The 25,150-nt window shown below is 35.1% G+C and overlaps 1 protein-coding gene across 1 annotated transcript in view; it reads left to right on the plus strand.

Annotated features, from left to right (window-relative positions):
* Nucleotides 1-25,150, plus strand: part of LOC125682104 (atrial natriuretic peptide receptor 1-like) — a 55,606-nt gene that overhangs the window by 13,899 nt on the left and 16,557 nt on the right. Inside the window, exons 6-13 of the mRNA XM_048922531.2 lie at nucleotides 4,695-4,789; nucleotides 6,115-6,244; nucleotides 7,959-8,043; nucleotides 9,301-9,442; nucleotides 13,258-13,386; nucleotides 15,364-15,468; nucleotides 15,776-15,847; nucleotides 16,505-16,676. Coding sequence (XP_048778488.1) covers nucleotides 4,695-4,789; nucleotides 6,115-6,244; nucleotides 7,959-8,043; nucleotides 9,301-9,442; nucleotides 13,258-13,386; nucleotides 15,364-15,468; nucleotides 15,776-15,847; nucleotides 16,505-16,676 — 930 coding nt within the window. The remainder of the gene's footprint in view (nucleotides 1-4,694; nucleotides 4,790-6,114; nucleotides 6,245-7,958; nucleotides 8,044-9,300; nucleotides 9,443-13,257; nucleotides 13,387-15,363; nucleotides 15,469-15,775; nucleotides 15,848-16,504; nucleotides 16,677-25,150) is intronic.

Below are 25,150 nucleotides of genomic sequence, written 5' to 3' on the forward strand. Positions count from 1 at the left end.
CAAGATTGGGACAGTGTGGAGTCGGTTATCAGGGTGAGGACAGTGTGGAGTCGGTTATCAATATGGTGACACTGTGGAGTCGGTTATCAGGGAGGGGACAATGTGGAATCATTTAGTTTGATGAGGACAGTGTGGAGTCCGTTATCAGGGTGGGGACAGTGTGGAATCGGTTATCAGGATGAGAACATTGTGGGGTTAGATATCAAGTGGAGACAGTGTGGAGTCGATTATCAGGGTGAGGACAGTGTGGAGTCAGTGATCGGGGTGAAAATAGTGTGGGGTCAGTTATCAAGATGAGAACAGTGTGGAGTCGGTTATCAGGCTGAAGGAAGTTACTGAAACTGGATTGTTTGGGGAATTCAAGTTGATCAAAAATCCTAACCTCTTTGTGCTAAGTCTAGTTGAAAAATACTGGCAAGGCCACTCATTTAGATTTCATTTGGGGAGAGTGTTTTACGTCGTTTTTTCGTGATATCTCAGCCATTATTTTTTCAACAGTTGAATATAAAACAGTAGGTCCAATTTCTTCAATATTTTTATGTACTTCTACTACAACTGTATTTACATTTAGTCCTTTTAATATACATGTATTAGCGTTTTTAGTCTGGAAAATACTATAGGTTTTAAGAACTTGTGTCCATTGCCAAATTGCTCTTTATCGACAATGAAAATTGTTCAAATCAAATATACGATTATGCAATAAAAATAGAAATAATGAATAAGAAAAATTGATATACAGACATTATTAACGAGGCAGTACATGGTTATTGTGCATGTTTCCTATGAATTCGTTTTTATGAATCATTTCTAGTCTTAACGCTATAACACGTATACTTAAATCATGGAAACTTCATTTATTTTAAGCGTAGAATAAGGGCAGTTCCGATATTTTTATATTATCCTAAATATAGAGTTTTTGAATTAATATTGTTCAAACATCCTCATCTCAATTTATCGAATTCTAAGCGACAGCCACCACTGTTTAGTGACAAGGTTAAGTCCGGCTTCATCAACTAGTGCATACTAAGAATTAATAATTCATAATAAATAGAAATGGACAGCCGTTTGATCATTTCAAATACTTGCTCAATGAAAGCCATTGCATTCCACCGAGTGTAGTAAATGTCAACACGAATATCAATGAGTCTGAAAGGCGAAGTTTTCTTTAGCTCACCTGAGCTGAAAGCTAAAGTGACTTATTCTGATCGCCTTTTGTCTGTAGTCTATCCGTAAACTTTTCATTTTTTTATCTTCTCCAGAACCAATGGGCCAATTTCAATTAAACGTAGTACAAATCATATTTTAGTTAAGGGAATTAAAGTTTCTTCAAATGAAGGATCGAGTCCCTTCAAAGAGAAGATATTCACGAAAAGGCAAACGTATGGTGGAGTCATTTAAAAATCTTCCTCTCAAAAACCACCGGACCAGGAAGGTTCAGATTTACTGTTATATGCTGATATATAGGAAAATCATTACAAATATATCTTGAAGTATTCAAGCTAGGGATTTCATAGTTTTATTATTTGTAGATACATACTTTATGGTAAGACCTTTCATGCGATACAATTGTGTGTGATTTTGTGACCTTCACCTGGAAGTTTGGCTTACTCTTGATAAAAATCTCATCTATACAATATGTCCTGAACTAATTATGACAAATCTATCAATCTCATCTATACATTATGTCCTGAACCAATTATGACAAATCTATCATATCTTGTATATAGATATACTGCCGTGTTTGATCTTGTGACCTTGACCTAAAAGTTTGACTCACTTTTAATAAAAATATTACCTATTCAATACCTCCTAAATTATTTAAGATAGAACTTTCATATTTTGGCAAGGTCTTTCATATCATACCATGATATATAACCTTGTGACCTTGGTTTTATCCAGAACAGCAAGGTCGTGTTAGTCATGTTGATCTTGGTGCATCTCTGTGTTATGTAAATTCATTTTCAGTTATGTTGTGATCCTTTGGGACTACGCTGGAGCAACAATATGGGTCAAAGTTTTCATGGGAATTAAGATTGATGAAAAAACGTTTTTAAAAACACACAACAGCTGAACAATGACTGTGCCAATATGACTCAAGTGAGCGATGTGGCCCATGGGCCTCTTGTATACTAATCAGAGAGTTGTGTGGTTACCTTGACCTTACTGACATTAATCTCCTCAGCTCAAAAAAGTTATTTCCTCATTGTTTTCAATAACGATTTGTTTTACGGATTGTATGTCATAGCTGTTCATTAATGAAAATGATACGGTATGTCAAACGATTATTTTGTATTCTAATGAGTGAAGATAAATTACAACTGAAACTAATCTGCCGCAATCAGGAAAATTAGAAGTGTCGTGGAGTAGACCAACACTCGTAATCTTAAGAATAACCTGTCACTAGTGACTCTCACCTGACAGGTTAAAAATCCACCTTTGCAAAAACAATTAGAGAAGAAATAATTCTCCTTAACATTAACAAAATCTTACATTATTTCTGCATCCTATGGGACGTTAATTTCTTTTACAGGTAAAATTACCGTTGGAAAAAATTAAAATCACAAGGGAATTCTTGTGCAATCTTCTCAAAATTATAAAAATGTTGTATTTTAGCAAAAGAAAACTTATTTTTCCGTAAGCAAAAAGGATTTTACAATTTTTCATATTGGGTTTCGTTTAGATCCCTTAGGAAATTCATTTCCCCCCTAAAGATTTTTTTTCAAAGGCGTATATCTTACCTGTTAGTGAAATTCACCTGTGTTGAGTTCCTATGAAGTATGTAGATGATAATCGTTCAGATGGCACCTTTGAATTCCCTGAGAAGTAATGGTTGCCGACACTCCGAATCATGATTGAAGGAGATGAATGTGTTTTCATTTTATTCTTATCATTTGTGGACACATTTTAACTAGAAATATAAAAAAAATTAACCCTTTTAGTCCCGTTTGATTGTTATCCGTAAAGTATTATTTTAACATGGAACTGAACCATCGTAGATTTTGAAAGTAGTCTAGGCAAAAACGTATATTACAGATATTTCATGTAGCAGGGCAGGTCTCAAAATTTCCAACCTAAATTCCAAAGTGTTAAGCAGAGAGGGAGATAGAGCAAACGAGGATATTTTCATGAATGACCTTATCAAACTGACTGGTCAACATTACGTGATGATGGTAATTTATTAGGAACGGGATCTGAGCACGTGGTCCGATCCCAACATGCTGTTTAAACATTTGTCTGCAAGTAACTAGTGTCACCTATAACTTCCCTATCTCATGTGAGTCATGAAGATAACGAACAGTGATCAATCTCATAACTCCTATAAGCAATACAAAATAGACAGTTGGGCAAACACGGACCCCTGGACACACCAGAGGTGGGATCAGGTGCCTAGGAGGAGTAAGCATTCCCTGTCGACCGGTCACACCCGCCGGGGGCCCTATATCCTGATCAGGTAAACGGAGTTATCCGTAGTCAAAATCAGTGTGCCAAGAACGGCCTAACAATCGGTATAAAACATGTCAGACAGCATATGACCCAATGATAGGTCGTATTGACGAACTAGATCGTTATAACGACCATAGAATTTGCGAAATGCTGACTTCAATCGAGACTGTTGAAACCCCTGTACTTGTTTGTCAGTAGTTTGCCTCGATTTAAAAACTGACCATACGAAGAATAAGCTCTAGCGTATCGAATCAGTTAAAAGATATAAACACCATCTGTAGGTGATAATAAAATATTGCTACATAAATATGAGAAGTTGACGATGAAGAAGCTGAAATCATCTCGTTTGTCATACAGTTGAGTTGTCAGTTTGCCATTAATGTCTACTTTCAATAAAATATCTAAGTATGAAGCAGAAGTGGACGACTCTGTGGTGTCTTTTATTTCAAGCTAACAGGGATATATCGAATCGACATATGAATAAAAGTTATTATTGTTAATAGACAAAGCGTCGTCGATATATTTTAATGTCGAATTGAAGGCAGGTTTTTTCTTCTCACGTAGTAGTTTTTTAATAAATTTTGCTTCATATGAATATAGAAACAGGTCAGCTAACAAAGGAGCACAATTCGTGCCCATGGGAATTCCAACATAATGTTGGAAGACCTGATCACCAAAGACCACGAAGATATTGTTAATGAGGAACTCTAGCATATTTTTTTTATTTCAACTTCAGAGTACTTGTGCGTGGAATCAGAGTAGTGTTTAACAAAGTAATTTTTTGGATGACTGATCACTAGATATAAATATTTCCGTTGTCCATTTTTGTGGAAGAAGTAACTGTCTATGATGTCAAAAAGCCTAGTCTTTAATTTATCGTGAGGAATGGTCGTGTACAGTGTTGAAAAGTCATAGGTTTAGATTTTATTGATTTGGGGAAAGTTTTGCGATTTCAAGTTGGCTAAAAGTTCTTTAGAATTTTTTAGAATCCTCTTTTGATTTACACCACTTCTGGTATATGTAGTCGCACAGTAAGTTTGAAGTTTCTCCTTCACAGCTGTTAATATTTTCGTGAAGAGCAAAGGTAGGGGCTTGGTAGAGCACTTACTGGATCCAGCAATGTATCTTTGTTTGTAAGGGTTTTATGGACCTTCATAAGACTGGTGGAATGTTATTACATATTCATTTGATGTCTATCGTGTCTTGTCTTATCGACCACCAACTCCACACTTCTGTAAATATCATTCCAGGAATCACAGGACCCGTGGCAATAGACATACTTGGAGACAGAATAGCTGACTTTGACATTTTTCATATGCAGGATACAAAAACCAGAAATTTCACGGTAAGGTTTGTTGTATCTAGATACTACTTAAATTTTCTGTTCAGTCGGTTTGGAAAATAAAGATTTTTGACGTCCCCCAAATTTGACCTATTCATGGTGCTTAAATTCTTATTTATTGTGTCGATACCTCACTGTTACAGTCTAAAGTCCGGAACATACAATGTATATCTAGGCTAATTTCGTGATATATTTCCTCTACAACTGATCCCATGGGGATCCGGGTTAGAATAGGTCCTCAGTACCCCTTGCTTGTCGTAAGAGGTGACTAAATGGGGCGGTCCTTCGGATGAGACCTTAAAAAACACCAAAAAACGAGGTCTTGTATCAGAGCAGATGTGGCACGATAAAGATCCCTCCCTGCTCAAAGGCCGTAAGCGCCGAGCATAGGCCTAAATTTTGCAGCCCTTCACCGGCAATGGTGACGTCTCCATATTAGTGATATATTCTCGAGAGGAACGTAAAACAATAGTCGATCAATCCTCTACAACTGATGACGTCTTGATATTCGTGAAAAATTATCAAAGGGAGGTCAAGCACCTGCCTTGTTAATTTCCTCAGTATTTCTCTATTTTGTGCGATAATTTGTCATCCCGACAAATAATTTAAATAAAAACTGTGGAAATATATTCATTGTCTCTTGGTAAATAGAAAACAATAAGATATCCCATGTGCAGTGAGTTTAAAACATACTACATTGTAAGATTTTCTAAACTTGGTGACTAACACAATGGTTGGATGTACATCCATTTTGTATAACATGTATTTATGACATCCAGTCAATGTAATACTTGTACATTCGAGGTGTTTGCCCGACCTTGCAGGAAAGATCTGAGAAGTGGCGATTGGACCAAACTATTCACGGATAATCGGTAGATTTTATTCTAAATCCAGCGAATATTATTGGTCCAGTGGAAAATAGATGTTGGATTGGGCAGTCAAATATTGAGTTTTCAATGGACTGCCCAGTCCAACAATGATTTTCCATTGGGTTTGCTGGAAGGCGAGGCAGTCCTATATGATGCGTCAAATACATGTATATGTGATTACATCTAACCCTGATTTAATTATGTTATTAAGTAATCAGTCTTTCTAATTACATAAACCTTTCATCAGGAGTGGATTCGTTTTTAGATGTTAAACAATGGTCTCTCAAAACATTTTTCTTTAACTCTACCATAGTTACCTGGCGAAATTAATCAAATCTATTATTGTGATTAATTTTCAAAATTTTCATTCTTTCCTGTGTGTAAAACTGTTGAAGAAAACATATAACAAGATTAACTTACTTTAGTTGTATTATGTTTAGTTTGTTTGAATATTCACAGCTGATAGGCAGATTCCGTGGAGCAACCCAGCTATACGCTAGAGTTCCTGGTGTAGAAATCAACTGGCCTAACGGTCATCCGCCGGATGTGCCTCGATGTGGATTTCGTAATGATCAATGTATCATTCAAGGTAGAATTGCATGCAGTGAATCACTGCATAATGCATCGGGTTTTTTCACATTTTTACAGCAAATAATCCTTAAAGATGAAACTAACCAGGCTGCTTAGCTCCCAGACTGATATGGAATTATATAGTAATGCTTCTAAATGGGCACGATTCTGGTCATTAAAAAGTAAATTAGATATTCAAGTAATAGAATGAAAATACTTGGTGCATGTAAAACAAAGAAACAAGCCTAAATTCCAAAACCTGACTCTAAAATCCATTTGAGATATAAAGAGTTTTCATTTTCAAAACGAGACACGTTACGTGATTCAACGAGCCAATTAACATGGCGACAGAGTTGACAGCGTCGGTGAAAAAAAGCTTTTACAAGGAAAATGTTCACTTCTTTTGTTCTTCATTTGTACATGCACCCTAAATCAATATAATCATAAAGCCATGCTGTAATGTTGTTTTGGCATACTGTTTAGAAATCTTGATGTTCTTTCCTCCTACCTCCGCACATGGTTTCTTGGCTGATGACAAGCGTTTGTTTATACATTGTATGAAATGCGCGCGCATTCGTATCACTGGACATAAACAAACACCGTATTTACAAACATCATTTAGGGAGCCGCAATGTCTCCTGAGTAGTAATATCTAATCTACTTATGTTTCTTATTTCTTTAATAAAAGGTATTGATTTCAAACGATCAACAATCGTGTCCATGTCCTTTTAAGGTATATCCATATACATGTATCTTGAATTTGTCTTTATAGAAGCTTTAACACAACTTTTAATGCGGTATAGATATGTCGACCACGGTAGGAATAATGAATAAGTCTGGATCATCCTAACCTCTGTGTTTACTTCCCACAAAAGTCCGGACACTTTCTATAGAAAAAATCCCCACTAGATGGCGCTATCTAGTAAACAATAAAAAATAAATTAAGGACGTTATTGAAAGAAAATGTGTAAGCAACAGTGTCTGATAAAAATCCTTGAAAATATCATATTTTAAACCATGGTCATCCCAGGCGTCACATTCCTGGTCATCCCAGGCGTCACATTTAACTCACATAAAAACGCAGTAAAGCGTCCAAACGCACCTTTTCCGGGGGGAAATGTTTGAAACATTGACTCTGCTTTTCTTTCAGTGGAAAGTTTATTCTCTAAAGTTGGATTCAAATTAGCTTCTTTGGGCGCGAGTATTACGTTTCGAACTACCCAATCAGATTTTGGTCAGCCTCGCTTTAGGTTCAGAAGAGTCCAGACGTTTGGGGGGGGGGGGGGGGGGGGGGGGGTATACACAAACGTAGGGATGATCGAAACTATACTAAATGTTATACAATATATTGGTCTTTTTACTAGGAATTCTACTAGTGTGCATGTTTGAAATGGTATGCTTGAATGGCAGTATAGCATGCACATCTATTAATTAGAAATATTGCTGAAGGGGAGGGTAAATTTAAACAATAAGTTTGTTCATATGAAATGAACACTGCATAGATTAGGCAAAGACAGAGCTCATGAATATCTGCTTCATGATTTAAAACTTTTGTGATTCACAACATCATCGGTAATCAATGATTTTCTTATGAAAACAAATACATGTAAAAAGAGAAAATAAGTGAGTATAATGTGGGGGGGGGGGGGGGGTTGTTTTGGGTTTTTTTGTTTCCCTTTGTTTTGGTGACCTACAAGGAGAATAAACTAATATTATGATTGCCTTTTTTTCAGAGCCTCCCGATGTTCTTCTTCCTGTGGCTTTGACCTTTGCAATATTTTTGGTCATTTGTACTATTGTTGGATATATAGTGTACAGGTACCTGCTACTGACATTACTCGCTCTGTGAAATACGGTGAACTAAATATGGCAAACTCTCAGAATATTTACAGGACATACAGTATAACATGTATTCATGAAGTAAGAACAAAAATTCTCTTAACCTTTCTTTAACAGAGGTAAGGGTAATCGACGCATAAAGAAAAACGTGTATATTGAGAATAGCTGGGGTAGGGGGACTGAGAACACCTGGGGTAGGGAGATTGAGAACACCTGTGGTAGATGGACTGAGAACACCTGGGGTAGGGGGACTGAGAACACCTAGGATATGGGGACTGAGAACACCTGTGGTAGTTGACTGAGAACACCTGAGGTAGAGGGCTGCTATCTCGCCTTCAAACTTCCATTATTCCTGCAGAACGTGTTTCAGGATCATCAGGTGTATTATCTTTCTCAGAGTTATAATTTGTCACCAAAGGAAATCCATGTTATAATTAACAGCACTAATAGATTTTGTAAACCAGAGACTCTGCGTTTGTTCTTGGGGGTTTTATATTTTAAAAAAAAGATAATCAGGTTCTTGACCAAACGGTAATTCCAGAATATTTTCCAACCTTTTGAAAAGGAGAAAAACGTTAAGGAAGCGGAAAATGGTGATTTAGAAAATAATAACGATTATAGCATTGGGAGTAATTACAAGTATAATGTTATCCTACACTAGAGATATTCGCTTCGGCGTATTCTAGGATAAATGCAGTCACAATTTATCTTCTTTTTTCTTCGTACAATCAGAAATTCGTGCCATTCTTTTCTTTTGCATATTTATGAAAAATTTGATATGCACACCTGAAACCACGTCAAACATTCCAAAGCACAACTCAAACCATGCCAAATATTCCAAAATCATTATATCTGTAATTATACACAAAAGTAAAATTAATTTCAATTGACTAATATTTGCCTGATTAATCAATTGAAATATGAAATAGTGATTAATCCGGCGAATGTTGGACTAGAGAAATGAAAGGCTAGCGTCATTAAAAAAAAACACGAAAAACCGTTATTTTTCTTCATAGAATAATAATTTTGTGTACAGATTATCGTTAAAAAAAACTGCACCTGCAGTCACTCCATAATATGTTAAAGAATGCCTGGGAATGTGAATACCTCAAGTCTTTCTTAGATTTGAGTCTGCTGGACTCTTTATTGCATGTTTTTACTTCGTTGACTCAAAAATTGATGATCAATATAAAAAATGATTAGATTTATCATTTTGCCATTTTTTTTTATCCATAGAAAAATTCGTTTGGACGCAGAATTAGAAAAAAAGGTATTCCTTGTCAAACATAACGAGCTTAAGTTAAAGAACGGGGACGGGATCCATGGTTCTTTCTTATCCAAATCGAGACTATCGATCTTAACTGAAAACTCATCCAAAGTAAGTGCTTTTTTTATGGTAGTCTTGCACTCACGTAGTTTTGACGTGAAGCATGATCAACAGTGTTTATATAATTGTGTGTAAGCATATTATGCTGGGGATCAGCATTCGACTTCAGGTGTTGCTTTGTTTCCTATGATTTGAAAATACTGATCACATCAATATTCTATTACTTTAAGAATACTGTTTAAAAGTCATGTGAGGTTCCACCATAATTCTTTCAATTCCATTTAAGGAGGAATAACACGCCAGAGAAATCTAAATATGGATGGAATGTGGAGGGTATTTGAAATTGAAAAGTTTCAAATTTGCCTTATTCGGTTTTTAAAAATGCAGATTTAGTGGAAAGTGAAAAAAATACAGATTTAATGGAATGTGATATGAAAAAGATTAAATATAGTGCGTTAGTCGACACTTGTTCTCTCTCTCTCTCTCTCTCTCTCTCTCTCTCTCTCTCTCTCTCTCTCTCTCACCTTAACCTATTGAGCTACTCCTTTAAGAAGTCAGGTTTACATTTATTGTCGATATTTTCATCCAAGTTTCAAAAGGAGCCCAACCATTATCACAATGTATTATAAATTTGAATCAAAATGGACTTAAAAACTCATATCAATTGATATCGTGTTGGGTTTTTTTTTAAATCGGATAATTTGTGGAGATTTTAGGTTGAATATCGAATAAAGTATATGCATCAAGACAAACTAATCTGTATCATCTGTGGCGGATCCACGTGTCCTAAGACATAGTTACATGTAGGACATGTCTTAGTCTTAAACTAGCTTCGTGAACTCTAATCTCTCTTAGGCACAGGGATTCTGGACAGTTCAGAACACGTCTTAGTGGTTGATACACAATGGAGGGAGGGAAGGGGGGGGGGTAATGATGTATTGTGATTGAGAATTAATTTTTGCAGTCCCCTTTAATTTTGTTAGAAGAAAATATACCGTGTAGAAAAGGCCTTGGCATTTTTAAATGAAGCACATCGTACCTGTCATTGTAATTGAGGATTGCAGAGAACAGCGCCTGGAAACGATCAATTCTGCATGATAACCCTTCTTAGTGAGGGATATATACAATCATAAAATGTTTACTAATCTCCTGAAGTGATACCTCTGATCAGAACTAAGTGTTTGCGGAGACACCGATTTTAGAGAATCGTGTTTCAATATTCAATTATTTCGCCTACAACAAAACTCCTCCCGGAGTATATAGGCAAGTCAAAAATTTCGTGCAATCGATATAAAGATGACGAGGTGTATCTTATATCCTTAATTTATTCGCTATAGGTAGTAAGAGGCATACACAAATACGAATACCTGTCATTAATTTTTAGTCTTCTGCAAAACACAAAAAGTCTAAATATTTTGAAATACGATTTCTCTAGAAATAAGTCGAAAGGAAGATAAACGTCGGCGTAATTTTCAGATATTTCGATCGAAGCATTTGATTTTTTTAGATGTAGAAATGTTAGTATACAACTACTCAAGATAAAGAGGTACCGCTCCGCATAAATATATAGATAATTTCCTGCTAATGGTATCCTTCTCGTATTTATGAATCCTGTTGTTACGAGATAACCATTTCGTTTTTATAAGATCCTTTTCTTACAAATATTAGATAATTGCCTGTCAAGTACAAGAAAAATGAATTCTACATACTAATCGTTTATTAAATACAAAGAATGTCTGTATTCTCTGAAACACTGGACTAGATGCCTGCTACACGGATTCAGTCTGGCCAGTCCCTCGTCTAATATGGACTTGATATTGAAATAAACAGATCTCGAGTTTATAAAAATTTCTCAAGAATGGAGAAAATTCAGAATATTGATTAAATCTATCACCTTCCTGCAATCTCTGTATGCAGTATAGGTGAAAATCAATATTCAATTTGAGACAGTCATCGTTGGTACGTTATTGTTGGGCAGGGCAGTGACAAGAAAAATTATTTGTCTATGAATTATGAATTCTTCCTCAGACTTAGTAAAATGACCTTCAATACAAAATGTCCAAATCATAAGAGGGTCCTTGTCATTCAAAGGAAGTTATTGGCATGGAAGATTTACCTCCTTGAAAATCATTAAGGAGGTGTACTACACCGTCATAATGGCTGACTTCCTGTTAAAACATGAATGAAAATATAAATATCCATAATATTTGTCTATTTCTTTTAGATTTAATTGCGTAGCTGATTAGCTCAGTAAGTTAGCGTGTCGACTGCTGATCCGTGGATTGCGGATTTGAGTCCAGCAGGGGTTTACATTTTTTTTTTTTTTTTTTTTTTTAATTGAATTTGAAAGTTTTCAATTTCAAAATATTGTTGTACATAACCTCCACTTTTTCTTCACATCTTTCTCCGGTGTAACATTTCTCCTTAACATCACATCATAATCCTGTTTTTCTCTGTCCGAAATTCACACAGATTATGGGTAATACACACCCTTTCAGTAATAGCTCAGTATCTTTGCAGGTATTGTGGTTTGCACAAAGCTTTAATCAATATTACCCAAAAAATTTACTACGTAAAATTTCGCGTTTTCTTTTTGTTATATTTATCTGATTTTATCAAGAAGATTGATTGATTGTTTAACGTCCCTCTCGAGAATATTTCATTCATATGGAGACGTTTTTTATCAAGAAGAAAACAATGCGTCGATCGCTTTTGAGAACACACTAAGTAAAATATCTTCATGGGTTTGATACGTCATTGGAATTATATGAAATAACGCAAAACAAGCAAACACTGATTGTAAATAAACTGAAACATAAAAGAACAAATGAAATAAAATATTTGTGATTGAATCTATATAATCCCATTGAATCAGCAGAAAATGTCGATTCATGAATTACTGTCATCCTGTCAGTAATTTCTGTCATCCTGTCAGTAATTACTGTCATCCTGTCAGTAATTTCTGTTCGGAATATCCGATGTACATTGACCTCGGAAGTCATCATTCCGGGAAAATGCGGAAGAGAGACGCCGCGCACGTGTCCGATGTGGTATTCAGAAATAAAAGAAATTTATAGTTACTCACGTCAGTTTCCGTCTTCATATCAGCTCGGTCTCAGCAGCTCGATTTCAGATATTCGGCAATCATTGTTCCCGTGTCTCAGCAACTCGATTACAGATATTCGACAATCATTGTTCCCGTGTCCCAGTATACGACAATTGCATCCTAGACTATAGCGAAATACGAAACGCTCATTAGTGGGTGTGCTCACAAGCAATATTTCATTGCCTATTTTTTCGAATTTTTAATCCGATCTTGGGGATTATATTATTTATACCGATAAGCGTTAATTGATGCATACTCGGGTAGTTGAAAAATACCGTAGTAACAGCTTTGTATATTGTTTTGTTTGGATTAGTTTGTTTTAGTTTTTTTTCCCCATTATCTATTCTGTGAGATGTAACATATCATAGACATTACAATACAATATACAGAGAATAAATATAATACAATTGCATACATGGTGTAATAACATCACATGATATTGATTTTGTAAATATTGTAATCGTTTTTTGTTTCTTGTTTTTTGGGGTGTTTTTTTTTTATATATATGTTTGTTTGTTGTTGTTTTTTGTTTGGTTTTTTTCTTCTTTTTTTTTTCTTTTTTTTTTTCTTTTGCTTTTTAACAGAAAACCAATATTTTCCTAAGTTAGTTAATTCTTTAGCATTTGTACTACATAACAATTTTGATAACTAAAAGACACTTGGTATTCGAGAGTAGTAATTTTTATATAATTTTCTTTTTTAAAAAATGACTCATCTTCATTTCGCCTCCGTGAACCCACGGCTTCTCTTTATCTAACAGGGGAGTGAAACGGAAGTCCAACAGCTTTTTACCCTGGTGGGGATCTGCAGAGGAAATATAGTGGCAATACGAAAGCTGAAGTTAAAATTTGTGGACCAAAGTAAAGATGTATTACGCGAGTTTAGAGAAGTATGTACAAATATATTCTATGTGTTTGATTGCAAGTCAAAGAGAAAATTGATTAGATATGGTATAATCATGGTTAATGAGATAATTATTTAATTCTTTTCATATCAAGACAGCGGGGCGATGAGCTCACTTGCAGAGAAGGAGTTCAATGCACTGTTCGAATACTCAATTCTTCCATGGTTTTTACATTCCCATAATACAGAGAAATTAGACATTTACTCCTTAAATATCTTTTCTTTGTAAGTCAACTCGATTTCTTTCTATAAATGATGTATCAAGTTGTGAAGTCCCTTGCGTGTCAAATTTATCACACAAACGCGCGCGCTCGCGCACGTACACGGTTACAGTTCAGTTTATTCTCTAAAACCATTATCGGTACATGAGGTACAATTAATAGTAACATGTGTATATTAATGAATAAAGCTGGTCAGAGGTGCAATATATAAAAAGAGACATGATCGACAAAAAGTCAAATCGAGGAGGACACACAGCAGCATAAATTTTCAAAATAAACATGCAGAGTTTTTTTCCCAACATATTTTAATTTTGAGTTGACATTAGTTCTGTAAATGCAATAACATTTGGCCTTTGGGAGTAATAATTGCCCAGATAATGTTTTCTTATATCAATTTATGCTTTAAATTCTAGAATATAATGAAATTCGTCAGCAATTTGAGGATTAAAATATTTCACAAATGGTATCCCATGCCATCTTCCCATATCTACTGGTAGACGATGATTTGTAATACGAAATTATTAGAATATATTCATGAATTTCGGTGATAAAATATATTATTTATATAATTTTCAAAACCGAATTTTTGTTTTTTAAATTGTGTACATTTGTCCCTTTGAAGAATTATTTACATTACTGGATCCCTTTTGTATAAATTGATCTTGCAATGTTTGTTTAATAAGAGAAATTATCCATTTAACATTTATATTGGTACCTTGTTCGTGCCATATATTTGATACGCCACTCTTATAAAAAAAAATCACGCATCTGTACTATGTTCATACGTATCCATCACGCATTTACACGAAGGTTCATTTTACTGACAAAAAATTAGTCAATTAGATATACTTTGTTCAAGTTAATGAGATAAAAAAGGCGTTTAATGGTCATGTCTTTAACACTCTAAAACAAATGATGTGTCATGTTTTTACCATAGTTTATTCAAGGTGTTTCATCCATCTATCTCCGATCACAATTATATAATCCTATGATCTTAATTACAGTAAACATACACGTAGGTTACCAGCAGTTCAAGTTTCAAAAGGAGTGAAAAAATAGCACTCCCGTTTGTATTGTTTTGTAGTATTTCTATTTCAAATAAAGTACATGCATATGTAAGTCTATATTGATAACAAAAAAACAAAACAATAAACGGAAATAATAAATCAAAGTTATTAATGTAATTCTCTCTCTCTCTCTCTCTCTCTCTCTCTCTCTCTCTCTCTCTCTATATATATATATATATATATATATATATATATATATATATAAAGCACAAACAAACAATTATAACACCCAACCTTACGTGGCCGAGTGGACTTACGCACTGGTTTGACAGTCTTGCTAGGCGGTGGGTGCCGTACGTCGCTGGTTCGACCCCGGGCTGGGGCGAAAATTTTCAGTACCTAGTTGTGATTATTTAGTGCTTTATATATATATATATATATTATTACATTATATATGTATATACTTTTTGACAGACATAAATAATACTGTGAATCAGTATTACGTTCTCTCATTAAGCTTATTAATCTTTCTGATATAAAAAAAAAAACCAAAAAAACAAAAAACCAATGTGTTCAAGAGTTCCATGAATCTAATAATGATTCGATGCATTGCCGGTAAAATCATTATGGAAGTAAGAGGGGAAAACATTTTTTTTTAAAATGTATGAATTACAACGTGAACGGATTTACATTCTAATTGCAGCTAAAAATGGACAGGGTTTCTTTTGATTTCAGTTATATCATCTACAACACCCTAACATAGCTAGGTTTATTGGAGTGGTGATAGAACCCAGCAATAATAGCATACTGATGGAGTACTGTCCCAGGGGGAGTCTGCAGGTGCGAGATTATAAACAAATAACATTCATAAAAATTATATATTATTTGCATTTTAAAAATCTATTAGAAGATAACTTGATAGTTTTCCTATTAAAAATTGGAAGAGTGTTAAAATTATACTAGCTAAATATTATAATACAGCTATTAAATATTATTTTCAATACAAAATACGAGTTAACTAGATTGATCTTTCACCAGAATTCCAATTATTTCAACAGGATACAATACATAAACAAATTCAAATGTCCATTATGATTAATGTGATTTATATGTTCGGATTGAGTATTCCACTTTATGTATTGTTTAGGATATAATAGAAAATGACGATATAGACTTGGATTGGTCATTTCGATACTCCATTATCTGGGATATTCTAAAGGTAAGTTAAGGGCATAGGATGTCCCCCCCCCCCCAAATTGTTACAACATTTTCTAGAATCAAGTAAATGTTTAAATGTTGTTAAAAAAAAAATTCACAAACATTTTCCAATGAAACCACCTTTATTTTTGCATTATTCACAATTCTTTATTTTAAAAATCAATAAAAAAAATATTACCCAAAAATTGAACCCCTTCAAAAACATATTTTCATTGGTGCATTTCATGTATCAATAACGGATTTAGATTGTTGTTTGATCAAATAATAGAAAATCCCACGTAAACACAGCAAATCTTACTGCAATTAATGCGTCTAAAATCTTGGGTATCCTATGGCCTTGCTAAAGTTACATTTTGTATCAAACGATAACAATAAATCCTCATAGAGAACTGGTAGTTAAAGTCTTCATAACACAGCGAGTTTTGCCGGAAGATTGGTTTTCTCGAAGATTGACAAGAAATGTGAATATATTTTACTGATACAATATTAAAAAAATATCATATTTAGATATCTATGTTTTTATCATCTGAACTATCAATATACAATGTATAATATGTATAAAAACAGTAATATTGGACCCTGGGGTTGGGCTTTCGCTCGTTATACATCTAATGTTGGACTTTCGTTCGTAATACCTCTATGTGTTCATCTTTTATAGGGATTGGAATATATTCACTCTAGTTCCATTCGTTACCATGGACGCTTAAGCGGTACTAACTGCGTCATTGACAGTAGATTCATGCTGAAACTGACAGATTTTGGCTTGCCATCTATCTACGATGTGGAGAGACGCCAACAACTTCGGGATAAGAATTCTTTTAATATGAATAGTGGGTGGCCTAGAAATTTTTTTTTAGATGTGTATAACACTTCGCCTGTTCTACCGTATTACCTGCTGACGGTGTTACCGTTTGAGCGAGCGCAACTACATACAGTATATGGCCATAAGTATTTCCCCAAAGAAAATTTCCACTCTATATTTCATACAAAACCATGTATTTTCAAACAATTTTCCTGAACTCATTTTTTTATCAATTTTGATGAAATGAAAAGCCCTGATCTGGGATGTATTCACAGTATCATCTAATAATTTCAGAATATATATATATCATAATCTATTGTAATAAGAAGTTTAATTTGAGAGTACTTACTCTTTATATAAGTATGTGTACTTTTGGAATTAAAAAATCAACATAATGAATAAAATGTTATCTCTCTGCAATATTTCATCGCAACATTTTTTCTAAATTATGACAGTTACTTCTGATATTTCTAACAAAATGGTGTTTATTTCATCCAAATAGAGGAAAAGTTGGTCCCAAGGGACGATTTTAAATATATTTAGTTTTGGATGAAATACATACATTGTAGTGGACATTGTCTTTTGGCCAAGTACTGTACAGATTTTGTAATGTTCATGCTTTGATCAGCAATTTAAGCAATGTCGACCTATTTACCAAAGATTAGGCAGCAGAAACAGCCTGTTTTAGCTCTCTCCCAGGGTTTTATATGAAACCTTGAACAATTCAATTCCTGAATGAGACAATGTCGCAAACCATGGATTAATGTTTCATTCCATTCCACAAAACCACACGTTATTGTTTTATTCCATTTATGGAATGAAACAATACAATGTAACCCATGGTTTGCGACGATGTGTATGAGGTTGTTGCTAGATTTAGATCACTCTAAAATACACAGCATGTACCTTAACAATTATAATTACATACATGAATGTGGGTGGTAAAAATATCATATAGGCCTACTACATGTATATCTATTATAATTCGGCTGTCTTACTAGGACTTGCTTAACCTTTGACGACTTGTTCTGAACTGCATGCTCTCGACTGCCTCTACTTCCCTTGTTTCTACTCTCAATTTTTTCAAGTCACTAATAGTGTGATAAAAATGTCAAAAAAGTTTGTAAAACTGTGTAAACATCACTGCCTGTGGGCATAAAACGCATCTCAATATAATGATAATTTTAATACAAATTGATAAATTCAACACCATTGCACATACATGAGCGAATCCATAATTTTTTTTTCTTTTTAACCCCCACCCCACCCCTATCTACTAGTAATTTAAGAAAAATCATAATAATCCCCTTGTAGCAATGACCTGTTTCAGAAGAAGTTAGAAGTATAGGGCTCAAGGCGGGTGTGACCGATCGACAGAGGATGCTTACTCCTCCTGTGTACCTGATCCCACCTCTGGTTTTTATGATATTTAAGCATTCACACTTACTTGTTGAATTAATTGCAACATATTTGGGTCTCCCCTTTGTTACTGTAAGGATACATTAAGATTTATTCACAAGCCCAGAATTAGTCAATGAATTTTCAATCGTGAATCATCTGATGACATCAAATCACTTATTCTAAAAGGTCCTAAATACAGAGAACCTCGATCTTTCAATTGGCGACAGAACTTCATTTCTATTGTATTGTGAATTCTGTCGAACATTATGCCAGACGATGGGCTAAACATGAAAAGAAGAACTCGATACATTGTCAGAATAGGTTAAAAGCAAAAGAGGAATATTAAAATCCCGCATCAAACATATTACATGTAAAACAAACTTACGTACCATCTACCCTTCTGTGTTTAGTAAACCAAAAGTGATAAAAGAATTAGATAGGTTACTTGAGGAATATGTTTTGGTTCCAACTGACAAAGCTTGTAACAACATTGTCTGTGTTTGTAAGGCTCATTATTACAACTGTATTTTAAACGAACTTGGCATCAACCAAACCTTTGGTAATGGTACTCATACCTCTACTGCCCTTTCAAAAGATGAAATTCTCCAAAACCATGCTTCAGTTTTAGGCACATTTGGTATCCCAGTCGGTGGGTCGAATGAATATGAGTTACCGTACCTATACTGGATTCCTAAACTACATAAAAACCCTTACAAAGATATATTGCTGGATCCAGTGAGTGCTCTACCAAGCCCCTATCTTTGCTCCTCACGAAAATATTAACAGCTGTGAAGGAGAAACTTCAAACGTACTGTGCTACTACATATGCCAGAAGTGGTGTAAATCAAATGTGGATTCTAAAAAATTCTAAAAAACTTTTAGCTAACGTGAAATCGCAAAACGTTCTTCAGATCAACATCAAAACCTATGACTTTTCAACACTTTACACGACCATTCCTCACGATAAAAAGACTAGACTTTTTGAAATCATAGACGGTTGCTATTTCAACAAAAATGGAAAACGGGAATATTCATATCTAGTTATCAGTTATCCTAAAAGTTACTTTGTAATACACCACTCTGATTCTACGCACAAGTATTCTGAAGTTGAAATTAAACAAAAAATATGCTAGAGTTCCTCATTGACAATATCGTCCTGGTCTTTGGTGACCAATTCTTCCAACAGTCTGTCGGAATTCCAATGGTCACGAATTGTAATCCTTGGTTAGCTGACCTGTTTTTATATTCATATGAATTTAATCATAAACTTCTACGTGAGAAAAAAAAAATCCTCTCGCTGTGGCCTTCAATTCGACCTTTAGATATATCGGCGACGTTTTATCTATTAACAAAACTAACTTTCATTCATATGTCGATATACATGTGTATCTCTGCGAGCTCGAAATAAAAGACACCACAAAATCATCCACTTCTGCTTCATACTTAGATATTTTATTGAAAGAAGATATTAACGGCAAACTAACAACTCAAATTTATCAGAAACGGGGTGATTTCAGCTTCTTTAACGTCAACTTCCCATATCTATATAGCAATATTCCATTATCATCTACATATGGAGTTTATGCAAGGTGAAGATAACGAACAGTGATCAATCTCATAACTCCTACAAGCAATACAAAATAGATAGTTGGGCAAACACGGACCCCTGGACACACCAGAGGTGGGATCAGGTGCCTAGGAGGAGTAAGCATCCCCTGTTGACCGGTCACACCCGCCGTGAGCCCCATATCCTGATCAGGTAAACGGAGTTATCCGGTCAAAATCAGTGTGCCAAGAACGGCTTAACAATCGGTATGAAACACGTCAGACAGCATTTGACCCAATGCGAGGTTGTATTGACGAACTAGATCGTTATAACGACCATAGAATTTGCGAAATGCTGACTTCAATCGAGACTGTTGAAATCCCTGTACCATCAACTTGTTTGTCAGTAGTTTACCTCGATTTAAAAACTGACCATACCCAGAACAAGCTCTTGCATATCGAATCAACTGTTTAAATGCGCATGAGCATGTTCTGCGTATGACCACTTTTTAAATCGAGGCAAGCTACTGACAAACAAGTTGATGGTACAGGGGTTTCAACAGTCTCGTTTAAAGTCAACATTTTGCAAATTCTATGGTCGTTATAACGACCTAGTTTGCCAATACAACCTATCATTGGGTCAAATGTTGTCTGACGTGTTTCATACCGATTGTTAGACCGTTTGTGGCACACTGATTTTGACTACGGATAACCCCGTTTACCTGATCAAGATATAGGGCTCACTGTGGGTGTGACCGGTCGACAGGGGATGCTTACTCCTCCTAGGCACCTGATCCCACCTCTGGTGTGTCCAGGGCCCCGTGTTTGCCCAACTATCTATTTTGTATTCCCTATGGGATTTATGAAATTGATCACTGTTTGTTATCTTTCATATAGTAAGTGGTATGACTGGTTATCAGGGGGGGGGGGGGTCATCGTGGTTAGCAATACCGGATGTGCCAAGCAATTGAAACTGGTAAATAAATTTGTGTAGTTCTTATTCTTTGACGCGGAAAAAGCAAAGATTTTTTATTTTTATTGCATAAAACGGAACTCCTTAGATCCACCTCTGTCACAGTCGTATTATGACCAGTCTGACTAAAGTACAGACCTATATATATATATATATATATATATAGGTATGTACTTTAGTCAGATTGTATTATGACGTACGTCAAAACGTAAGGCCTAATGGTGCACTGTATCTTGGAGGTAGGAAACCACATGATTGGGATAATAATCCACGTAAGTTCATTCTTAGTCCAAGGTGTGACTTTGCAAAATGTCCGCTATTTTTGACGAAGGACTTCTGAGATTGCAATCGGATCACGCGCTCGTCTAGTCTCGTTCAACCAGACGCTCGGCTGTCTCCGCAAATTTTCGACGAGCAGAGTCTTGTAAAGACTCACGATAATAACTGTTACCGCTAGGGAGCACTATTTTAGTTTCGGTTTGATTCTCTCCGACACAAACAGTGATTCAATGTTAAAGTAATTAATTGATCCTTCAATTCATTAGTGATACAAATGGGGAAGTCATTATTACATGTAGAAAAGAAAAACTGTTATCTTTGTCAGCTTAAAAATGTACTTTTACTATTCTAAAATTGAATACAAAACGATTTTACCATATCCCGTAGGTAGAACAGTAAATAAATCTTCTCCTTTTACAACACTTTTTAAAGACACTCTAGTTGTAAATCCTTAAGCTTAAACGGCAAAGGACAAGGTACGGTTTTAGCCAAAATCTGCCTGGTGTTTATGGAGTAAAATTATTTTGCGTTGCAGATATTTTCCTGTCAAATTCCTAAAAGGGTAACTTATAGTAACTCTCAAAAGCATATGGAAATCAACTCATCTACGCGCATGCGTAGTACATAATCAAATAAAGTAAGGGCTTTCAGGCTATTTGTGGTGTTTTCATGGTTTTTGTATTGATAAACTTGTGAAATTGAACACTTCTTCCCTCGTCGCCCGGAATAATTTTTATATGGATTAAAAATTTACTAAATAACTTACAATTCCTCTTAGTTTCATCCCGGGCGACGATGGAAGAGGGGTTAAAATATCAGTTGAAAGATGCTAACAAATTCGCCATCGTGACGCAATTTGCGTTGATCGTGGCGGTTGAAGAAGAAACGAGAATCATTTGAGTAGTAAATATATTTTCAAATAATGTATGCTCATATAGTTATTTATTTAAACACATTGACATTTATTAAAATCATAATAATAATAATAATAATCCGGATAAATTTAAGCCTATCTTACAGACCGGGTGCCATTTTTGTTGTTATGACTATAGTGTAAACAGAACGGTATATAAATAGCACCAACCGACGATTCGTGAGAATACGCAAGATCGTAAATACCGAGTTAGCGGAACTCTCTTGTAAAGAAGTCCGGAAAAGCGTGTCGATATTGGGCATTTTTTGTTTATTCAAAACATGGCATCGGAAGACGATTTAACCTCCACGTGCTTTCCACAATTAAAAGCATTTTTAGATGAAAGGTGTGTAAAAGCGTCTGGATACAGGAAAAATGAACTTCTGAATTTAGCTCGCGAAGCTATATATTTTGACGCAAGCTCTTCTCAGCTTTGGGAATTTCCTGGCTGACAGCAGTGGGAAAAAATCCACCACATTTCCATTAAAATATATCAGTTGTGGATATTTCTGCGTATTATGTTTCTTTCTTGAATCATTAACTACAGTCTACTGCAATGCAATGACAGTACACCATTGTTAAAATCGGGTGAATCGATCACGACAAAAGTTGCAGAACTGGTATTATTTACCAACATGCCCAAATTCTCGCAAACTCTGGGTCTCGCGAGACTTTGAAAGGGGAAAGTAAAATTTAAAACCAAGACAGAAAAAGTAGTCGCGATCTTGCGTATTCATGTTACATACCAGGCAAACTACATTTAAATAGTTTATATAACGATGGACGATTCTTTTAATAAATAATATATTCCTTGAAGATTCAAGCATTATTTTTTACCATTCATATTCATTTGATTAAATGGGAAACAGCATGTAACAGCAGACGACAATATCCACCTATGTATACGTACGTACATCAGTGACGTATTTAGCGCGAGTGTAACATTTTATATTTTTTAAAGACAACAATTTATTTGTCAGAAAGTTTACGATGGTTATTCACAAATATAAAATTTTAAGCACACTCTCTATAAATATTCGCCCCGCATGCGGAAGGCCCGGGGTTTGAATCCCGGCCGCGACAGACCGAAGTCGTTAAAACAGGTAGTGACAGTTTCATCGCCAAAATGCTCGGCATCAAGTGTGAATGTCACGGGTCCTTGGAGATTACCTTAACACCGGATGACCGGTGTCACAATATGGCACTGGGGGTCTTCAGTGTTCTACTATATCTGCAATGGTTACAAAACTATTTCGTTGTTTGGGGAACACTAATTCACTTTCATTTTTGAAAACACAATACAAAACAAAAAAAGTTTGTGTAGCTAAGATAGGGATTAATATACATTTCTTGCAGGGCACTTTTTACTAAGGAATATATGTTACTCATTAAAATTATTTTTTAAATTGAAGTGCCTGAAAGATAATTTGCTTTATATGTGTTACTCGTATTACTATATGTATTTTAATTTACAATGATTGAAATAGATTATAGACGCATAGATCGGTTTTTTTGTTGTTTTTTCTTTTAAAGGGGGGGGGGTGACTTCTCGAAAACATTGACAAACACAAAAATAGGGATTTTGGTATCATTGGAGTGGGTTGATTACATGTATCCAATGTATCACTTACAATTACATTTCATCTATCTTTCTCTACTACTATAAAATGCAGTCTGGGGGAGGGGGGTTACACAAAGTGAATACACGACATATGGATATATGTAAATATAATATTGAGACTCGCGGTATTGAGCATTCCGTCAAAATTTTGTTTTTCTCCATTCGAGATAAATATACGATGCATGTATATACTTGCATAATGAGAAAATGCAGTTTAGATTTGAATAGTTTTCTTTTATCATGGGGCAGGGGTTGGTTAGCAAGTCTTAAGTTTTATTTCTCTTGTATAAACTATCGAATGATTTTTGTATTTTACAACTTTTAAGAGAGTTTCTTTGAGCAAAAGTGGATACAATGACACTAAATTGCCCAAACCAAGTGTTGGGGTGTACCAGCTTTGTTTCGCTCAGTTGTACAGTACCGAACACATTGACGATTTGCCTGATAGTGGTGAGTGAGAGTGTGTGTGAATATGTGCATGAGAGACGGTCTGTTTGAGGCATGGTATAATTAAGAGAGAGAGAGAGAGAGGGGGGGGGGGAGATTTTGACTTAATAAGTGTTTCATGTTTTGTTTGTTTATTTTACGTCCTTTCGAGAACTTTTCTCTCAAATTGAGAAATCATCAGCTGTATATGAAATACCACATATAAAACCTATGATTAGCATTTAAGGCTATAGCATTGATTTTTTTAACGTGCCAATACCTGTTGTGACACAGGACCTCCTTTTTTAAGGTCACGAAAAGCTGAAGATATCAAATAGTGATGAATTCGAATTTGCGTAATTTCTATAAAGAATACAAAATAAAGAGTAGGGCAAACACGGACCCCTGGACACAGTCGAGGTGGCATCAGGTGCCTATCTGAAAGACCCGTGATTCTCACTTTTGTCGAGCGTTTGTAGAAGAGCACATGTATGTCTACGTCTCAGGTTCGACGTGACATGTCATGAGCGGGGTTCGAACACACTATACCTCCCGGTTACGAAGCGAATGCTCTACCACTGATAACCGTAACCGTTTCATAATTATCTTCCCTTTGAAGTTGTGTTTCTAGTTTCTCAGAAACACTGCGTTTTTTCCTGAGTATACCTATGAAATGACATTTTGCTCCAACTTAATACCACGCATTTAATATTGAGAATATACATATATGGAATATTGTGTATGCCAATTAAAAACAAATACCGATGAATTCTATTGTGTTCCGATTCGTGAAGAATTACATTGGTGATAACCCAAACTTCGCATAAAATTCAGTGATTTGAATTTGAGCTGCCTTTGATGTCATCATTTTTTTCCGAATGCACGCGAGACTCTAACAAATATAAAAAAAAATCTTAAAATTCGCCACAATAAAGGAAGTTGGAGACAGAAATAAGAAATCACTGTTACCAGCATATAAATGTTTCTTTAATTAATTTGGTGTTCAAACCATTATATTTCTGCACCAGAAAAGCTTTCCGCGAATACCTGCAGTTTTTGCCCCTGTGCGGCATATCTGATGTGGTTTCAATTTCCATTTAATACCCATTCAAATCAGTACAAAAACCAATAATTTCGCATTTATTAAGAATTAATAGTTCTATGTGTGATACAGTTTTTATTTCCTACTCAAAACATCGCTTGGGGAGAACTCTCGTATATTACGTCAAAATTAACGTCAAATTTGGTGACGTCGTCAGGTTAATATAAAGTTTTCCGTTGAATATATTACAGCTACTATTGTAGATAAAGAATAACAATGCTCATTTTCATAAATGGCACATT

Source organism: Ostrea edulis, chromosome 1, assembly GCF_947568905.1.
Source record: "Ostrea edulis chromosome 1, xbOstEdul1.1, whole genome shotgun sequence".
NCBI classification, from domain to species: Eukaryota; Metazoa; Mollusca; class Bivalvia; order Ostreida; family Ostreidae; genus Ostrea; species Ostrea edulis.